This window comes from Coptis chinensis, chromosome 7 (genome assembly GCF_015680905.1).
Source record: "Coptis chinensis isolate HL-2020 chromosome 7, ASM1568090v1, whole genome shotgun sequence".
Taxonomy (NCBI): Eukaryota; Viridiplantae; Streptophyta; class Magnoliopsida; order Ranunculales; family Ranunculaceae; genus Coptis; species Coptis chinensis.
This window is the reverse complement of record NC_141462.1, coordinates 1,238,998-1,253,245: the sequence shown is the minus strand read 5'-3', so window position 1 is coordinate 1,253,245 and position 14,248 is coordinate 1,238,998. Positions and strand designations below refer to the sequence as shown.

At 34.9% G+C, this 14,248-nt stretch overlaps 3 protein-coding genes across 4 annotated transcripts; 1 reads left to right on the top strand and 2 right to left on the bottom strand.

Annotated features, from left to right (window-relative positions):
- Positions 1-244: 244 nt before the first annotated feature.
- On the bottom strand, positions 245-3,248 carry UBA2A (UBP1-associated protein 2A). 2 transcript variants are annotated; one of them, XM_086570479.1, is made up of 2 exons: positions 1,712-3,248; positions 245-569 (listed from the first exon to the last, which is right to left on the bottom strand). In XM_086570479.1, exon 1 carries the CDS (start codon positions 3,164-3,166, stop codon positions 1,712-1,714), a length of 1,455 nt encoding a protein of 484 aa, XP_086426605.1. In that variant the 5' UTR covers positions 3,167-3,248; the 3' UTR covers positions 245-569. The 2 variants fall into 2 exon arrangements, with proteins under 2 accessions (XP_086426605.1, XP_086426606.1); XM_086570480.1 differs by having other exon boundaries at positions 1,701-3,232.
- Positions 3,249-4,956: 1,708 nt separating this feature from the next.
- UBC22 (ubiquitin-conjugating enzyme 22) lies at positions 4,957-10,276 on the top strand. Its single transcript, XM_086570481.1, has 7 exons — positions 4,957-5,095; positions 6,341-6,498; positions 6,614-6,758; positions 6,843-6,920; positions 7,839-7,951; positions 9,003-9,106; positions 9,728-10,276. The coding sequence occupies exons 2-7, from the start codon at positions 6,496-6,498 to the stop codon at positions 10,077-10,079; spliced, it is 795 nt and encodes a 264-aa protein (XP_086426607.1). The 5' UTR covers positions 4,957-5,095; positions 6,341-6,495; the 3' UTR covers positions 10,080-10,276.
- A 658-nt stretch (positions 10,277-10,934) lies between these two features.
- Positions 10,935-12,682, bottom strand: LOC147485047 (calmodulin-7). The gene is made up of 2 exons (XM_086570483.1): positions 12,354-12,682; positions 10,935-11,648 (listed from the first exon to the last, which is right to left on the bottom strand). The coding sequence occupies exons 1-2, from the start codon at positions 12,427-12,429 to the stop codon at positions 11,275-11,277; spliced, it is 450 nt and encodes a 149-aa protein (XP_086426609.1). The 5' UTR covers positions 12,430-12,682; the 3' UTR covers positions 10,935-11,274.
- Between the last annotated feature and the right edge of the window lie 1,566 nt (positions 12,683-14,248).

Below are 14,248 nucleotides of genomic sequence, written 5' to 3'. Positions count from 1 at the left end.
ACAATCAACTCATCAAAGTAATTAAGAGTAGATACTCTTTCAGCCTTTCTTTAGTTTTTGCATGTAATTGGAAATGCAGGGTGAAAAGCATCAGCCAATAATCAAGGCATACATCACATTTAAAAAGACAAATATAAAAAGGATTCAGGGGTTGATGAAGTAAAACTTAGCCACGCATAAGAATACCACTACACTACCACGTGAATCAGGAACTGATAATTTTCCGAGTTTGAAACACAAGTACTTTCTAATACCATAAGTTTTATCAATAAAGGAGCCTCTAGGACTTCAAAAAGTACATAGTATTAAACCAACAACAGTTTGCCAAAGCTTTCAAGAAACCTAACTTGACAACTCAGAAAGCTACATAGTTTTAAAGATGGCAAGAGGCCAATAAAAACAAGTAGAAAACAAGACTCCCACTTTAACAGTCTGAAATTCTAATGTTTTAATAGTAACAAAATAGTAGCACTTCATCAAAAACATAAATTTGATGTTTGCATGAGCTCTTGTAACTCCAGAAGAATCACCAGTCCACTACTAAATAGATTGATGCACCTATCAGGAATCTGCAAATGGACAACCCACTTTTTAGAAAACAAAAACGAGATTTCCAAGTTATAAACGTTGTGCAATGTTGGAGAAGAAATACAATAATTCCTGGGTAATTATATTTGGCCTTTATTTGCAACAAACAAATATAAGATCTTTCCTTTACAAAATAAAATAGTAACAAAGAAGTTCATCACCGTTGTATTTTAAAATACTCTGAGTTAAAAGGAAAACGAATTGTGAGTTGCATTTTGTGACATAAATAAAGTTTTCACATTAATTGAGCTTAAAGGGACACTGTCAAACAAACCCATGAATAAAAATATAACAACAAATTAAAAAAGAACAAAGAAAAAAGAAAACGAAAAAATTGGAGATAATACAGGAGAAATTATAATCTTCACCACACAATTCCAGCAGCTACATATTAATAAAGGGATCCCATTAATAAATCTAAAATGATGGTAGGCAATCATTACTATCCTGACTTCTTGTTCGATTTTCAAACGTTGAAATTTATCTACAACTTTAGTACATATCGAGTTCTTCCATATATTCGTGTAGAGTAACCTCATGCCCTGACTCGATATTGACAAGGCTTTTCAATTGCAAGCACAAACATCTTATTGCCCTAATAACTGATTAGTACCATGAATCCTCTTTCTGGGGTGTCATAATGATAAGACACCAGGAGACATAATCAGAAACTCTACCACCGTAGGTCTCTGTTCTGAAAGATTGTGCCAACAGGACAATGAAATCATTATAGTCCATGCCAAACAAACTAAAGTGTAATCTGTGTAGGTTTATGGTTGGAAAAATGTTCAACAAATTGCCATTCTTCATCTACATATTGGCCTTATCAAAGATAAATCAAAGACAAAAAAAGTAATTTGTCCACATGGGCTTTTCTTATGTCGTGGACTTGTGGAAGACTAGTTTCAGTGAAATTCAATAATTTCATCACCCATAAAACAACAAATATGACACTGAAACTAGTTATCAAACACTACAAAAATATGGGGTTAGTGAAATGGAACACACATTGAGAAACAACGCCACAACAGTGCATGTCAAGTAAGTGCATGTCAAGTAACCAGAAACGGTATAACACGTGAAAAAATATGGTGAAGTCTCACCCATAATACCTGTCTCTTACCTAGTGACCCATGAAAGGATTCATGCCACCCATATGACCAGCACCTTTCTGCGACCTTCCACTGCTTCCCTGGCCCGCTTGAGTGTGTGAATACCCACCATGCATCCCAGGCTGACTAGCATACCCAGTTCCAACATACTGATTTGAATATCCACCCTGCATCATTGGTTGTGCAACTGGATTGACCGCAGCCCCAGCCGGCCCAAGCGTGCCCAGCAGATTTGTCAGTCCCATTCCACCACCCTGGGATGCAATAAAAGCAGTTAATGCCTGTCCAAGCACAGGGTTCAACGCCGGTGAGGCTCCCTGGCTATACGCCATCCCAGGTCCTGCAGACTGAGCCATCAAATGACCAGAAGTGCCAGCCCCACCAGAAGTATGCCCCCCTCCATAGTTAAACTTATCAATCTGGGGAAACTTTGAAGGACGTCCACCACCATGAGAGTGTTGCTGAAAATGAGGCTTAATCGGCTTGGGACCATCAATCGCCTTCTGACAATGCAAAATATGTCCTTCGAAACTCTTATGAGGCTCTTCCAAGGCCTTCTTCGCACTCTCAACCGACTTATAAACAAAAAGAGCAAACCCCTTTGGCTTCCCAGTCTGTTTATCCATCCCTAAAGGACCTTCCTCAACTTCCCCAAACTTAGCAAAAAACCCAAGCAACTTCTGAGGATCAATATCCGCCGACACATTACTCACATAAATCTTCCTCTGGGTATACTCCGAAACCGCAACAGCTGGCAAAACCGGCTGCGCATGCGCATGCACATGTGCCTGCACCGGTTGATTCGGAACAGGTCCAGCAGAAGCCAATTGACAAGCAGTCATACGACTACCAATCTTTTTCTGTGGCTCTTTAAGTGCTTTACGAGCCCCACTCCGTCTTTTAAACAAAATAAAGGCATAACCTTTCGATTTCCCAGTCATCTTATCAGTAACAGCATTACATTCTTCAATCTCACCATACTTTTTAAACACACTAGTTAATATTTCTGAATTAGTATCCCAACCTAAACCATGAACGAATATTTTTCTATGTACTGGATCAGTATCAGAAATCTTACGTATGTTCTCCAATACATCCTCATGATTATCCGCTGCAAGTTGTAATATTTCAATTAACTGCTCCTTCGTAAACGGTTCTAGTAGCTTGGAAACTGGCTCCTCTTCATCATCACCCTCTTCTTCTTCTTCTTCACCGTCATTCCCTGCCCCGGCCCCAGCCCCATTAGTATTAGTGAGGGCATTTTCGTCTTCCTCATCCTCATCTTCTTCTTCTTCATCATCATTGTCTTCTAAATCTACTTGCTCTTCTTCTTCTTCTTCTTCTTCTTCTTCTTCTTCGATTTGTTCGGTTTCTTCAATCGGTTCGGGTTCTGGTTCGGGTATGGTTTTTTTTATCCGTTTTGTTTTTTGAGTTGTGGATTTTACTACCTTTCGTTTCTTTGCCATTTTTTGAGATTGGGGAATTTTTTTTTTTGGTTTTATATAAAATTTCGGCTAGGGTTTGGAAATTTAATGGTTAAGAGTTGTTTTTATATGGAGTGATGCTGTGGTTCAGGATTTAATGTGATGTCATACGTACTTGGCTGATGTGTGTTTACACGTGGACTATTGTGAATTGGACCTTTTTACTTATTAGGTCCATAGTTTATAGTCCATAGAATTATGGATTTTTTGGATTGAGACATTAACACATGATAATTGGTGACTAGTGTGATCGATTAGAGCATTTCCAATGCAGGTGGATATGGTGAGTTTGTGACTTTATTTATTTATTTTTTGTTCTAAATTTTTGCCAAATGCAAAGGTAAATATGGTGGTGACTATTTTTCCAAATCAAAACGAAAGTGAAACCTTCAATCAAGACAGTGGTTGAGTTGTGAACTTCGGACGGGATGTTAGATTCCGTCTTGTGTGTGTGTGTGTCTTTTTTTTTTTTAAATTGGGTTTTTTTTAAATTGGATGGAATGTTAAACATTTTCATTCCTCCGCCTCGCATGATTTTTTTTTTTTTTTTTTTTTTTTCAAACGGGATGTTTCATTCCGTGTGGAGTGTTTTTTCGATTTTTACATCTAGAAAGAATCTAACATCCCGTCCGAAATTAATATTCATAATGGCATTAGACATAGTCACCTTGTTTTTCACCAAAATAATGGAAAAGAAGAAAAATATTGTCTACGTGGAAGTGAATAATAGTCAAACCAAAATAATGGAAAAGAAGAAAAATATTGTCTACGTGGAAGTGAATAATAGTCAAATGCATTGGAAATGCTCTTAAATCATGCTCATTTTCCAACTCATTTGAGAATATATATATATATATATATATATGGTACTACTAGTAATAGAAGTGATATGTCAAAAATCAAGTAAGGTGTTGAACTACCTTGACTTGGGTATAGACGTGTAGTAAAGGATTACCTCATTCAAGACTTTTTTCGCATAAAGGGTTTCTTAATGCTGTGCTATTTTCATGTTACAATGCCGCATTTATATAGATAGATATAGATCTATCTTTTGACTTGTAAGATTTTTCCTTGATGTCAGACTGATCCACCATCACAATGAACCATTTCTTTTTTGTACCCAAACCTTTTGTGTTTCCTTTGCCAATCTGATATTGTCCCCATTTTAGTGCTGTATCTAGCACAGTTATTCATAAATAACTGTAATTGCTTATTTCTTTTAGTTGTGGCTTCAAATGTAATGAATGCATCTCATGGAAATCCCAACTGTCTATTTCTATTTGTTAAAAATCTGGTCATTGCATATAGATTTATAGATACTTGTATGAGACCGGTTCCTCTATAACTACAGGGTACAGAGATTGATCTCTGCACCACACACACACACATCTCTCGAGCACACACACAGATATCGAAACGCACACATATCTCAGATTCGGATCAACGATGAGATAACACAATTACATATCTCTCTAACCGGTTGTAGAGATCTCGAGTCCTACTTGTATATAATGTGTGGGTCTTTTAACTGTGCTGTCAATGGTGGCAAATCAAATAATGAGGAGGATATGATACATATTGAAAAAGCCAGTGCAGCAAAGTACTAAAAAAGGGCCCTTGTACGTGAGAATCCAGCTTTATTTTTTGTTTGTATTTTTATTACACAGTGACACGTAACTCTAGAGTTTTCAGACAAGTGGTTAAAAAAACAGGATCCAACGTCCAACGGTAACATAATATCACGTGCATCGCTCGTGCATCGCCGCTTTCAAAAAAATAAAAAATAAAAAATTATAAACATCAATAATACTGATTTTGATCGCTGGAAAAAACACACAAAGCCTGAAAATATTATTCTCTCTCTCTCTCTCTCTCAGTGGAGTCCTCAATTCTCCAATTCCCATCATTCAGGTTCGTCTTTAAAACCCAATTTTATATAAATTTAACTTCTTTAATGGCTAAGTTATTGAAAAAGAATTGATCTTTATTTTTATTTTTCCTATTCTTTGTTATTAGATGTGATCAATTTGATGAACTTGAACGAATGATTGTTTGTTTTTATTGATTTTTTTGTTTGATTTCAAGATAAATATTATAAATTGGTTGTAAAGTTTGAGGGTTTGTCTGGGGGTCAACCAATTTGTTGTTCTTGATGACATATTTAGTTTTTGTGCAAAATGGCGTTGTAAAGATCGTTACTTTATATGTAATGTGAAGTTTTGAATTGTTTTTTTTTTTACCTTTTATGTTTGTGATTAGTTCCTAATCATGGTTAACTGACTTGGGTTATGTTTGAACTTAATTGAATGATTAATTTTGTGAATCTTCTATGTGTTTTTTTGAAAACGGGTGACGTTTCGATGATCATTTGTGGTGGAAATTTACAAATTTTCCCTTTGGGAATTATTTGTCTTGTTGTGGAAAGATGCATTTTCCTTTTGAGGAGTTTGGAAGAATGGAAAATTATTTTTACTTATTTTTGTTGGTTAAAAATGCTTAAGTTCCAAAATTGGTAATCACACTTTAGCGTGTCGGTTATACCAGTTAGAACTACATTTAGAAGTTGTGTCTGCTAATTGATTGATCTTAGAGAGTGGATACCAAACATTTTCACATTCCTTGTTGAGTCTGAGAGTTGACATGCTGACAAGGGTTGCCCTTCACGTGTGGTGTTGACCTCTTTGATGACACTGATATTTAGAGTTTGCATGTTCCTCCTATTCAGAAAACGTTTTTTCCACCTATAAGAGTTCATCAATTTCGCTCAAGAAATGACTTTTAGATTTTGCATTGGACAAATCGATAATAAATATGCAGTTAAAGGTTTCCTCGCTAACCCGATAACAGCATCTGATATTATTTGAAGAATAATCTCACACTCTTTTATTGGCCTGATAATTGAAATTCAATGGTTTTTATTTTTGTTTTGTCTTCACTTTGTTCTGGGCTTACCCTTGTTTAGTGCTCCACTAAGTGGCTAGACTTTTTTTTTGAAACAGTATCTTGTTGTCACCTGATTTCGCTACCCGACTTTTTCATTTGATTAATTGTTTAGCACCATTATTTCGTTCTGGGTTGTTTCTGGATTTGGCATCAGTATGTTATTTTATTTCAATTCTTTTGACATACGATAATGCATGTTATGAAAATTTGCAGGACCATCTGAACAGGAGTTAGAACTTGGGTGGGCTTGTGAAGATTTTCCAAGCTCTAATTGCATATTCAGTTACAGGCAGTTGAAAAGTCCCTTTTTGCTATCAGCAATTGGGTTATTGTTTGTTTTCCTAGTCTGAAGAACTCGTACTTTTTACATGGTAAACAATTTTCTGTTAATTTTAATTTTAGCGTTGAACGAATATGGTTTGCATGTCCAAATATCAAACAGATAAAACCTGTAGGTCTTCAGCTTCTTTGTTGTATCTGTGGCAGGCAACTAATGAAAATCTCCCTCCAAATGTTATAAAACAACTCGCCAAGGAATTGAAGAATCTCGATGAAATCCCTCCTGAGGGTGTCAAAGTAGTAGTTAATGAGGACGATCTTTCGACCATATTTGCTGATATTGAGGGTCCAGGTCTGTTACTTGGTGCACTTTTTGTTTACACAATTGATCCTTTTCTTCGACCACATTGATTGAATTTAAGATTTTGGTTTGCAGCTGGAACTCCCTATGAGAATGGTACTTTCCGCATGAAGCTGGCACTGTCAAAGGATTTTCCGAATTCCCCACCCAAAGGTGTGTTTTGTATAGCTTCATATTGGTGGTAAAAAATGGAGTGACATACTTTATAAGCTGCGTTAGTTTTGTTTTCATTTGCAAAACATGTAGCATAGCATTTTTACATATATCCAGGCCCTAAATATATGTCTTTATCATCATTGAAAATATGTCCGAGGCCATTCTGTTGGGGGCCACTATTTGGTGGTGCGTGACTTAGTTACAAGTTATGAGATTAAACATGGAATGACAATATGCATTAATTATGTTTTTATCTGCATAAGTCGTAGTATTGCACTCGTATATATTTGTTGGTGATTGGTTTAGTTATGTGTTATGGGGTTAAATATGGAATGGCCTACATTATAAGATGCATTAATTATGATTTTATCTGCATAACTGGTAGTATATCACCTCTACATATTTCATGGCTGTAATTACAGGACTTTCATTCATCCAATTTATGTACAGGCCCATTCTGTTGGGGGCCGATATTGATTGGTGATCCCATATATAGTAATGAGTTATGGCATAATAAATAGTAGCTGAACCATTTCAGTGAGCATCAGAGTTCTGCCATTCCTTTTGAATAGTTATCGAGTACGAAAAGTGGCGGAGTTTTGCCATCCTTTTGAATAGTTGTTGAGTATGAAAAGTAGTTTGAAAAAGAAAAGCCTTCAATCTGTTTTTTTCTTCTTTTTTTTAATAATTTTTGTTTGGGCAAAATATTGCTTTTCTTCTTTTTTTTAATAATTTTTGTTTGGGCAAAATATTGCTAAGACACATATATGCTAGCTTTTCTTCCATGACTAAGTATCTAAATGTAGTTGGCTTTGGCTGTTACAAAATTTGCAGATCTTTGCAAATATAGCAGCCCTTCAAAACATTTTTTCTATCTTTCCATTTGGGTGTAATGATAATATATATCTTTTGTAGGTTATTTCCTTACAAGAATCTTTCATCCAAATATTGCAACGAATGGCGAAATTTGTGTTAACACACTGAAAAGAGATTGGAATCCAAGTCTTGGATTACGGCATGTTCTCGTTGTATGTGACATCCTTCTATTTATGTAACTATTTATCTAATACCATCACTTGCTATACTGTATTTTGGAGATTGCTAGCGTTTTACCTTTATAACGTGGTAGAACCGTTCTGCCGAGCTAACTGACTAATAAACAAGACCAGATGACCATTTAGGTAGGTTCAGTTTACACTTTAAAAATTTGTCATGAATAAGTGAGTCAACTCTGTCATCATCCAAACCAACCCAGGCACCAGATGAACAATCATTTTTTGAAAATCAATTCTTAGCCGGCTCAACTTCCCACTCCCAACACTCCACCACCACCACCACCACCACCAAAATTTAACAGTTATGATGGCATTATTATCACCACCTAATTAATATTTAACAGAGAAGCTTAATTTATTTAGTGGCATTTTTTCCTGTGCTTTTGTGAAAGAAAATGAATTGAAGTTATGGGAGGGGAGGATGACCAATCACTTGTTTTGATTTCAAAGAGGAGGTTTCATGTTGAGTTCCAAGGTTTCAATCTAGTCCCAAATGCAAAATTATACATCAGTGGAAAGAAACAAAATTCATATTTTTAAGTTCAGAGCTTTCCAAATATTAAGTTCAGGGTTTTCCATGTTGATGATCATCCATTCACAACATTTTTTGTGAAGCTTTAAAAAATTAGGCCATACTACGATATTTTAACACAAGGCTTCCGGTGGTGGGTATCGTGGGTGGCATTGTTGGGATTGCTGGAGGGTCATTGGTTGTTGTCATATTATTTGGTTTGGTAGAGAAGATGAGTCAACTTAAAAGACTTTTTTTATGAAAACTATTAAAGAGGTATTCTATCCACTTTTATTGCCATATTATTTGGTGAGAGTAAATGTAATTGGGGCAGAATGCTAGCATTACTCCTGTTTTTATGGTATCCAGCACTTTAATTCCTTCTCATGTGGATCATTTTGAGAATTCTGTGCTGATCATCAGTTTCTTTTACCCTTTTGTTAGCTTATTTGTAGCAACTATATATTGTAATCATTTTCTTGAATTTGATTGTCTGCTAATTGATAAGAACAGGTTGTCAGGTGCTTGCTAATAGAACCATTTCCAGAATCTGCCTTGAATGAACAGGCTGGCAAGATGTTGCTTGAAAATTATGAAGAATATGCTAGACATGCCAGGTGAGCAATGCCTGTCTTATTGTTTGCACTATGTGTAATGTGTTATTTTGCTTAAAATGTGTGAATAATTGCTTGGGTTTACATTGAAAGGGAAAAATAATTTGTTTACGTTAAAACTGGCATCAAGGGTAAAACTGGCAATGTTAAGATCCAGTGGTTTATACACCCTTTTAGAATTGTTGAGTGAGGCAGAACACTGATCCACATTACATATTGCGTGAGTAAATATTGTATAATTGTACTTCTACCAACGCTCACCGTGGTAGTGCTGGATGGTACCAACTACAAATAGATTCATGACCATGGTGGTGATCAAGTGGATTGTAGTACTTGATGTCTCATTCATGGTTTAAATGGGTAGGTCATTTACGTTAAATTGTAAGAAACTTGATATTTGCATATATGCAAATGTTAATCGTGGTAGTTGAACAGTACTAACTGTTTCTTGACCTTGGTGATCATGAGAGTGATCATACTTTTTGTTTGGACTTTTATGGTTAGAAATGGGTAGGAGATCGCTTGCGTGGTTTTTGAGGACTTCAATGTATATTTACTGCCTAGGCATACAGTTTAGAATGATATACGTATACTGAGAGTGGGGATTTTCTGGCTTCTATACAGACTTTATACGGGAATCCATGCATTCAAATCAAAACCAAAGTTCAAAACTGGAGCTATCTCTGAGTCCACGGCCCTGAATATTGATTCAACAAAGAATGTTTCTCAAAAAGCAGGGGATACAAAGACATCTTCCAATGCGGTTCCATTAGCATCTCCTTTGGCCGCTTCGGCAGAGCAAGCACCAAACAAAGGAGGAACAAGTGCTCATGATCAATCTGCAGTGGGTGGTCTGACAACTGAGCCTGCAGTTACTGGTTCCATACCACTACAGAAGGCAGTAGGAGGAGCAACCAAAGTTCAGGCTGATAAAAAGAAGATTGATGCCAGGAAGAAAAGCTTGAAAAGATTATGAAGTGGAAGGAAGAGACTCTCATCTAAAGAAGGACCCCACTTTGATAATCACAATAGAATGGCAAAGGTGGAGAGATGTTTTCCTTGTATGTGCACTGAATAATCTCAATGTAATAGAGATCAGATATGGAGTAATTTAACAATTGATCTTTGGATTTGCAATAGACTGTTACAATAAATCATCTGTCATTTGTTTTATTTATTCTTCAATCTTTTGTTTCCTCAAATTTCCGGTGGTTTGCTGAGTAGTGTCCACAAAAATAAGAAGCTGGGTTTAGAACTCATCCAGAGTGATGGCCAGGCGACTTCAGTGGCGATAAAAGTCATTTGGATATTCCTAGAGCTTAACCTTCCATTAAGGTCGAGAGAAAGAGGCTGATGCGATGATAATCATTTGAACGGTCTGATAAATTCCTATATTTACTTTATATTTGGTTTGAGTTTGGAAAGTGTTTAATGTTGATTATTGATTAATTTCCATTCGGTTTGTTTAATGCTGATAGTAACATCTTTCATTCTTTCCTCCTGATCACTGCCTTGTCTTGTGTTCTCTTCTGCCTTCTGGGTGATGAATAAAAAATATATAAGCTATCATAAATATGATCCAGCATTCCTCGTTAAGTATGCAACACATAGTAAAACGACTAAAAGCCATGTTCGATCAAAAACTTAGATACAACCCTATTTGATAGCCTATTTGGTAGCCAACATGCTAAGAACAGTGCAGATTCACAATCGATCTTAGTGTAATTTCGTTTATCCAAAATATCAGAAGTAATTTTGTTTTCTTATATATTCAATCTACACTTAACACTTTCAAACAACCTACGCTCGTCTATCTGACTGCACATCCCTCTTAGTCAGTGGTAACAATTGCATTATGAACAATCAAAGTTGCCCATTCAGAGCAGTCCAAGGTGAGAAAGGAAGGAAATGGTAACAATTCAAAGTTCAAACCAGTACAAGCAAATTACAAATCCAAAAGCAAATGCAAAAGCAGTCACACAAACATTATAACATAGACTGGGATAATTTAACTAACCACCTGACTAAATACCCTTTCCACAAGTAATTCATAATTACGAGTTCCTAGGAGGGACCAAAAGAAAGAATTTTCATAATACTTTCTGCCAAGCTTTCTCTTTCTTTCCATTTTATCTTGGGACAGCCGGAGGAAGAAGTGCTGGCATGGGTCCTCACTTGGCCATCATGACTTTGACGAACTCCTCGTAGTTGATTTGTCCATCTCCATCCACATCAGCCTCACGGATCATCTCATCAACCTCTTCATCAGTTAACTTCTCACCAAGGTTGGTCATAACATGGCGAAGCTCAGCTGCAGAAATGAAGCCATTTTGGTCCTTGTCAAACACCCGGAAGGCCTCCTTGAGCTCCTCCTCTGAGTCAGTGTCCTTCATCTTCCTGGCCATGAGATTGAGAAACTCTGGAAAGTCAATGGTACCATTTCCATCAGCATCCACCTCATTGATCATGTCTTGAAGCTCTGCCTCAGTAGGGTTCTGTCCCAACGACCGCATAACTGTTCCCAGCTCCTTGGTTGTGATGCAACCTGTCACAAGAAAGTTTTAATCAAGAAATCAAAACTTTATCATCTGCTGCACACACACAGTTAAATGAAATTTGAAGATAAACTAACGAGTTCCTTCAGCCAGAAACAGCTAGAAGAAAAACATTTAGATTGAAAGATAATGTCTTCCGACCAACTCGTAATATTTATCTGTTTTGTTCTGACATGTTCATGCTAATATAAAGCACTAGAAATGCATGGCCAACTTGGCCATACCTAATTTGGGCAATCATAATGTGTCAATATCTGTGCAATAGTTGCACTGTTGGTAGCATTTAATTTGGACAGCAAGTGTAGCTTCTTATGGACCCAAATTTCATTGCAAGGCACAGTTCTTCATTTAAAGAAAACAAATAAAACAACTCAGGCTTAAATGCAAATCACCACACAACTTATTTCATGAAATCCACCTTAGCATGTAACTTGATTATGTTAAATATCATACTTTTGTAGATCATGTGATTTAAGAGACCAACCTAAATGGATTCAATTGAACATAACTCATCAAGCTACAGTCTTTTTTCCAACACAACACTTATTCATAATCAATTTAAAGCTCCATCAACAACATAACATAATAAATTATCCAAATCATCAAAAAAAAAAAAACACAATATTATTTAAAACATGAAAGCAGGCCATGATTAGATCTTATAATATAAATAAAAAAGATATGAAATTTCGAACCGTCTCCATCTTTGTCGAATAAGCTGAAAGCTTCTTTGAATTCAGAGATCTGATCGTCTGTCAATTGATCGGCCATTTTTTTTTCTCCTTCTTCTTCACAAAAAAAAAATATTTGAAATGAAAAAAATTGGATTCACAAAAATAAAACGTGACTCGTTTTTTATTTATCTTTTTTTGTCCTACGTGTAATTAGTCTGCATGCATGCAACATAGCTCGTTGTGTGTATGCAACCCTATGCCTATTTATCTGGAAGTAAAAGAGAGTGAGACAAATTTTCTTCTAAAAAATAATTCATATTTGATTTATGTGTTTCTCATTTTGGTAGGCTGATTTCCTTTTTGGCTGATTTGGCCTACTTCTTAGGATTTGATAGTAACACCATGTATTAAACGGCTTATAGCTAAGATTTGAAGATGATGACTATTGCTTTTTCAATAAATTGGTCCCAAAACCCATTTTTCAGGTGAAAATCATTCTCGGAACCACCGTGTTTTTTTAATCACTTTCCAGGACAGTTTTCGAGTGAAAATAACTCATAATGACAAATAGTCTTGATTTAAAATAAATATATTTCAATTTTACTCTTTCTGTCATTTTGGTATGAATATTAATTGTTCATACTTTATGTTTGTTTATACCCAAATAGGTTAACATATTTCATACACTATGTTGTATGAACAATAATTGTTCATACCTTGTTAAATTTTCAAATAGATAGTTTTTCATAAAATAAACATTTGGAATATTTAACAATCATCGACATATAAACATATTCCAATATGTGTTATTACTTATCATATATTATGTTTCATACTCCGATAGAGATATAAATTTATAAATATTAATTGTTCATATTCCAAATTTGGTTGGGGTTTTTTTATTTCGATAACAAAAAAAAAAAAATTTAAAAATCTACCCGGTATTTGTTGAGTGATTGAAAAAAAAAGTTAGTTCTAAGAGTTACTAATTTGTCCCAGAGAGTATTACTTAACAAAAATATCAATGATTATTCATTATATCACTTACTTGCTCGTCTATTTAAATTTTACTAAATCATAAAAAGATTTGTTTTTTTTTTTTTTTTTTTCTTCTCTGCCTCTCCTTTCTCACTAAAAAAATAGAAGGACCATTATTTTCAAATACCTTATATAAATAAGGTATGATGAAAAATAAGAAATAATAACAAATAATATGTAAGACCTGTTATTACAATTATCAAATCTTAAATTTAAATAATTAGATCTATTGTGAAATAGTTTAGTATAAATTTAGGTAAAACAAAATAACAACAAGATTGTTCATAACCCAAATAGGTATGAACATATGAACAATGATTGTTCATAACTCCTGTTATTGTTCATACTTCAATAAGTGTTCCTACGGACCATATATTATGTTGATATATGAAACATTAATTGTTTTGTGCTTAATTTTGAGTCCAATGGCATACCTAGAATTTAAAAGTCGATAAAGTAGTTTCTCGATAAAGTCGTATTATTTCACATCTCTATTTTTTTCTCTATAATTGTTTATACCCTAAATATTTGGATGTTAGAAGTTTGGGCAGTATGAACAATAATTAGTTTTTATTTACATAATATAAGATTAATGATACTTGATCATGAAAAGGAAATAAGATCAATTGATCCACCATCGATTTTTTTTTCTCTCTTCTTCACAAAATTATTTGAAATGGAAAAAATTAGATTCACAAAAATAAAACTTTCAAGCGTTTTTTATTTATCTTTTGTTGTCCCCACATGTTGGTCTGCATGTTTGCAACATAGCTTGTTGTGTGTATGCAATATATGCCTTTTTCGCTTTCTAAAAAAATAAGCTCCTTTTTTTAGAAAAAGAAAATTATTAACACCTCAAAAAAAAAAAATAGTACTAC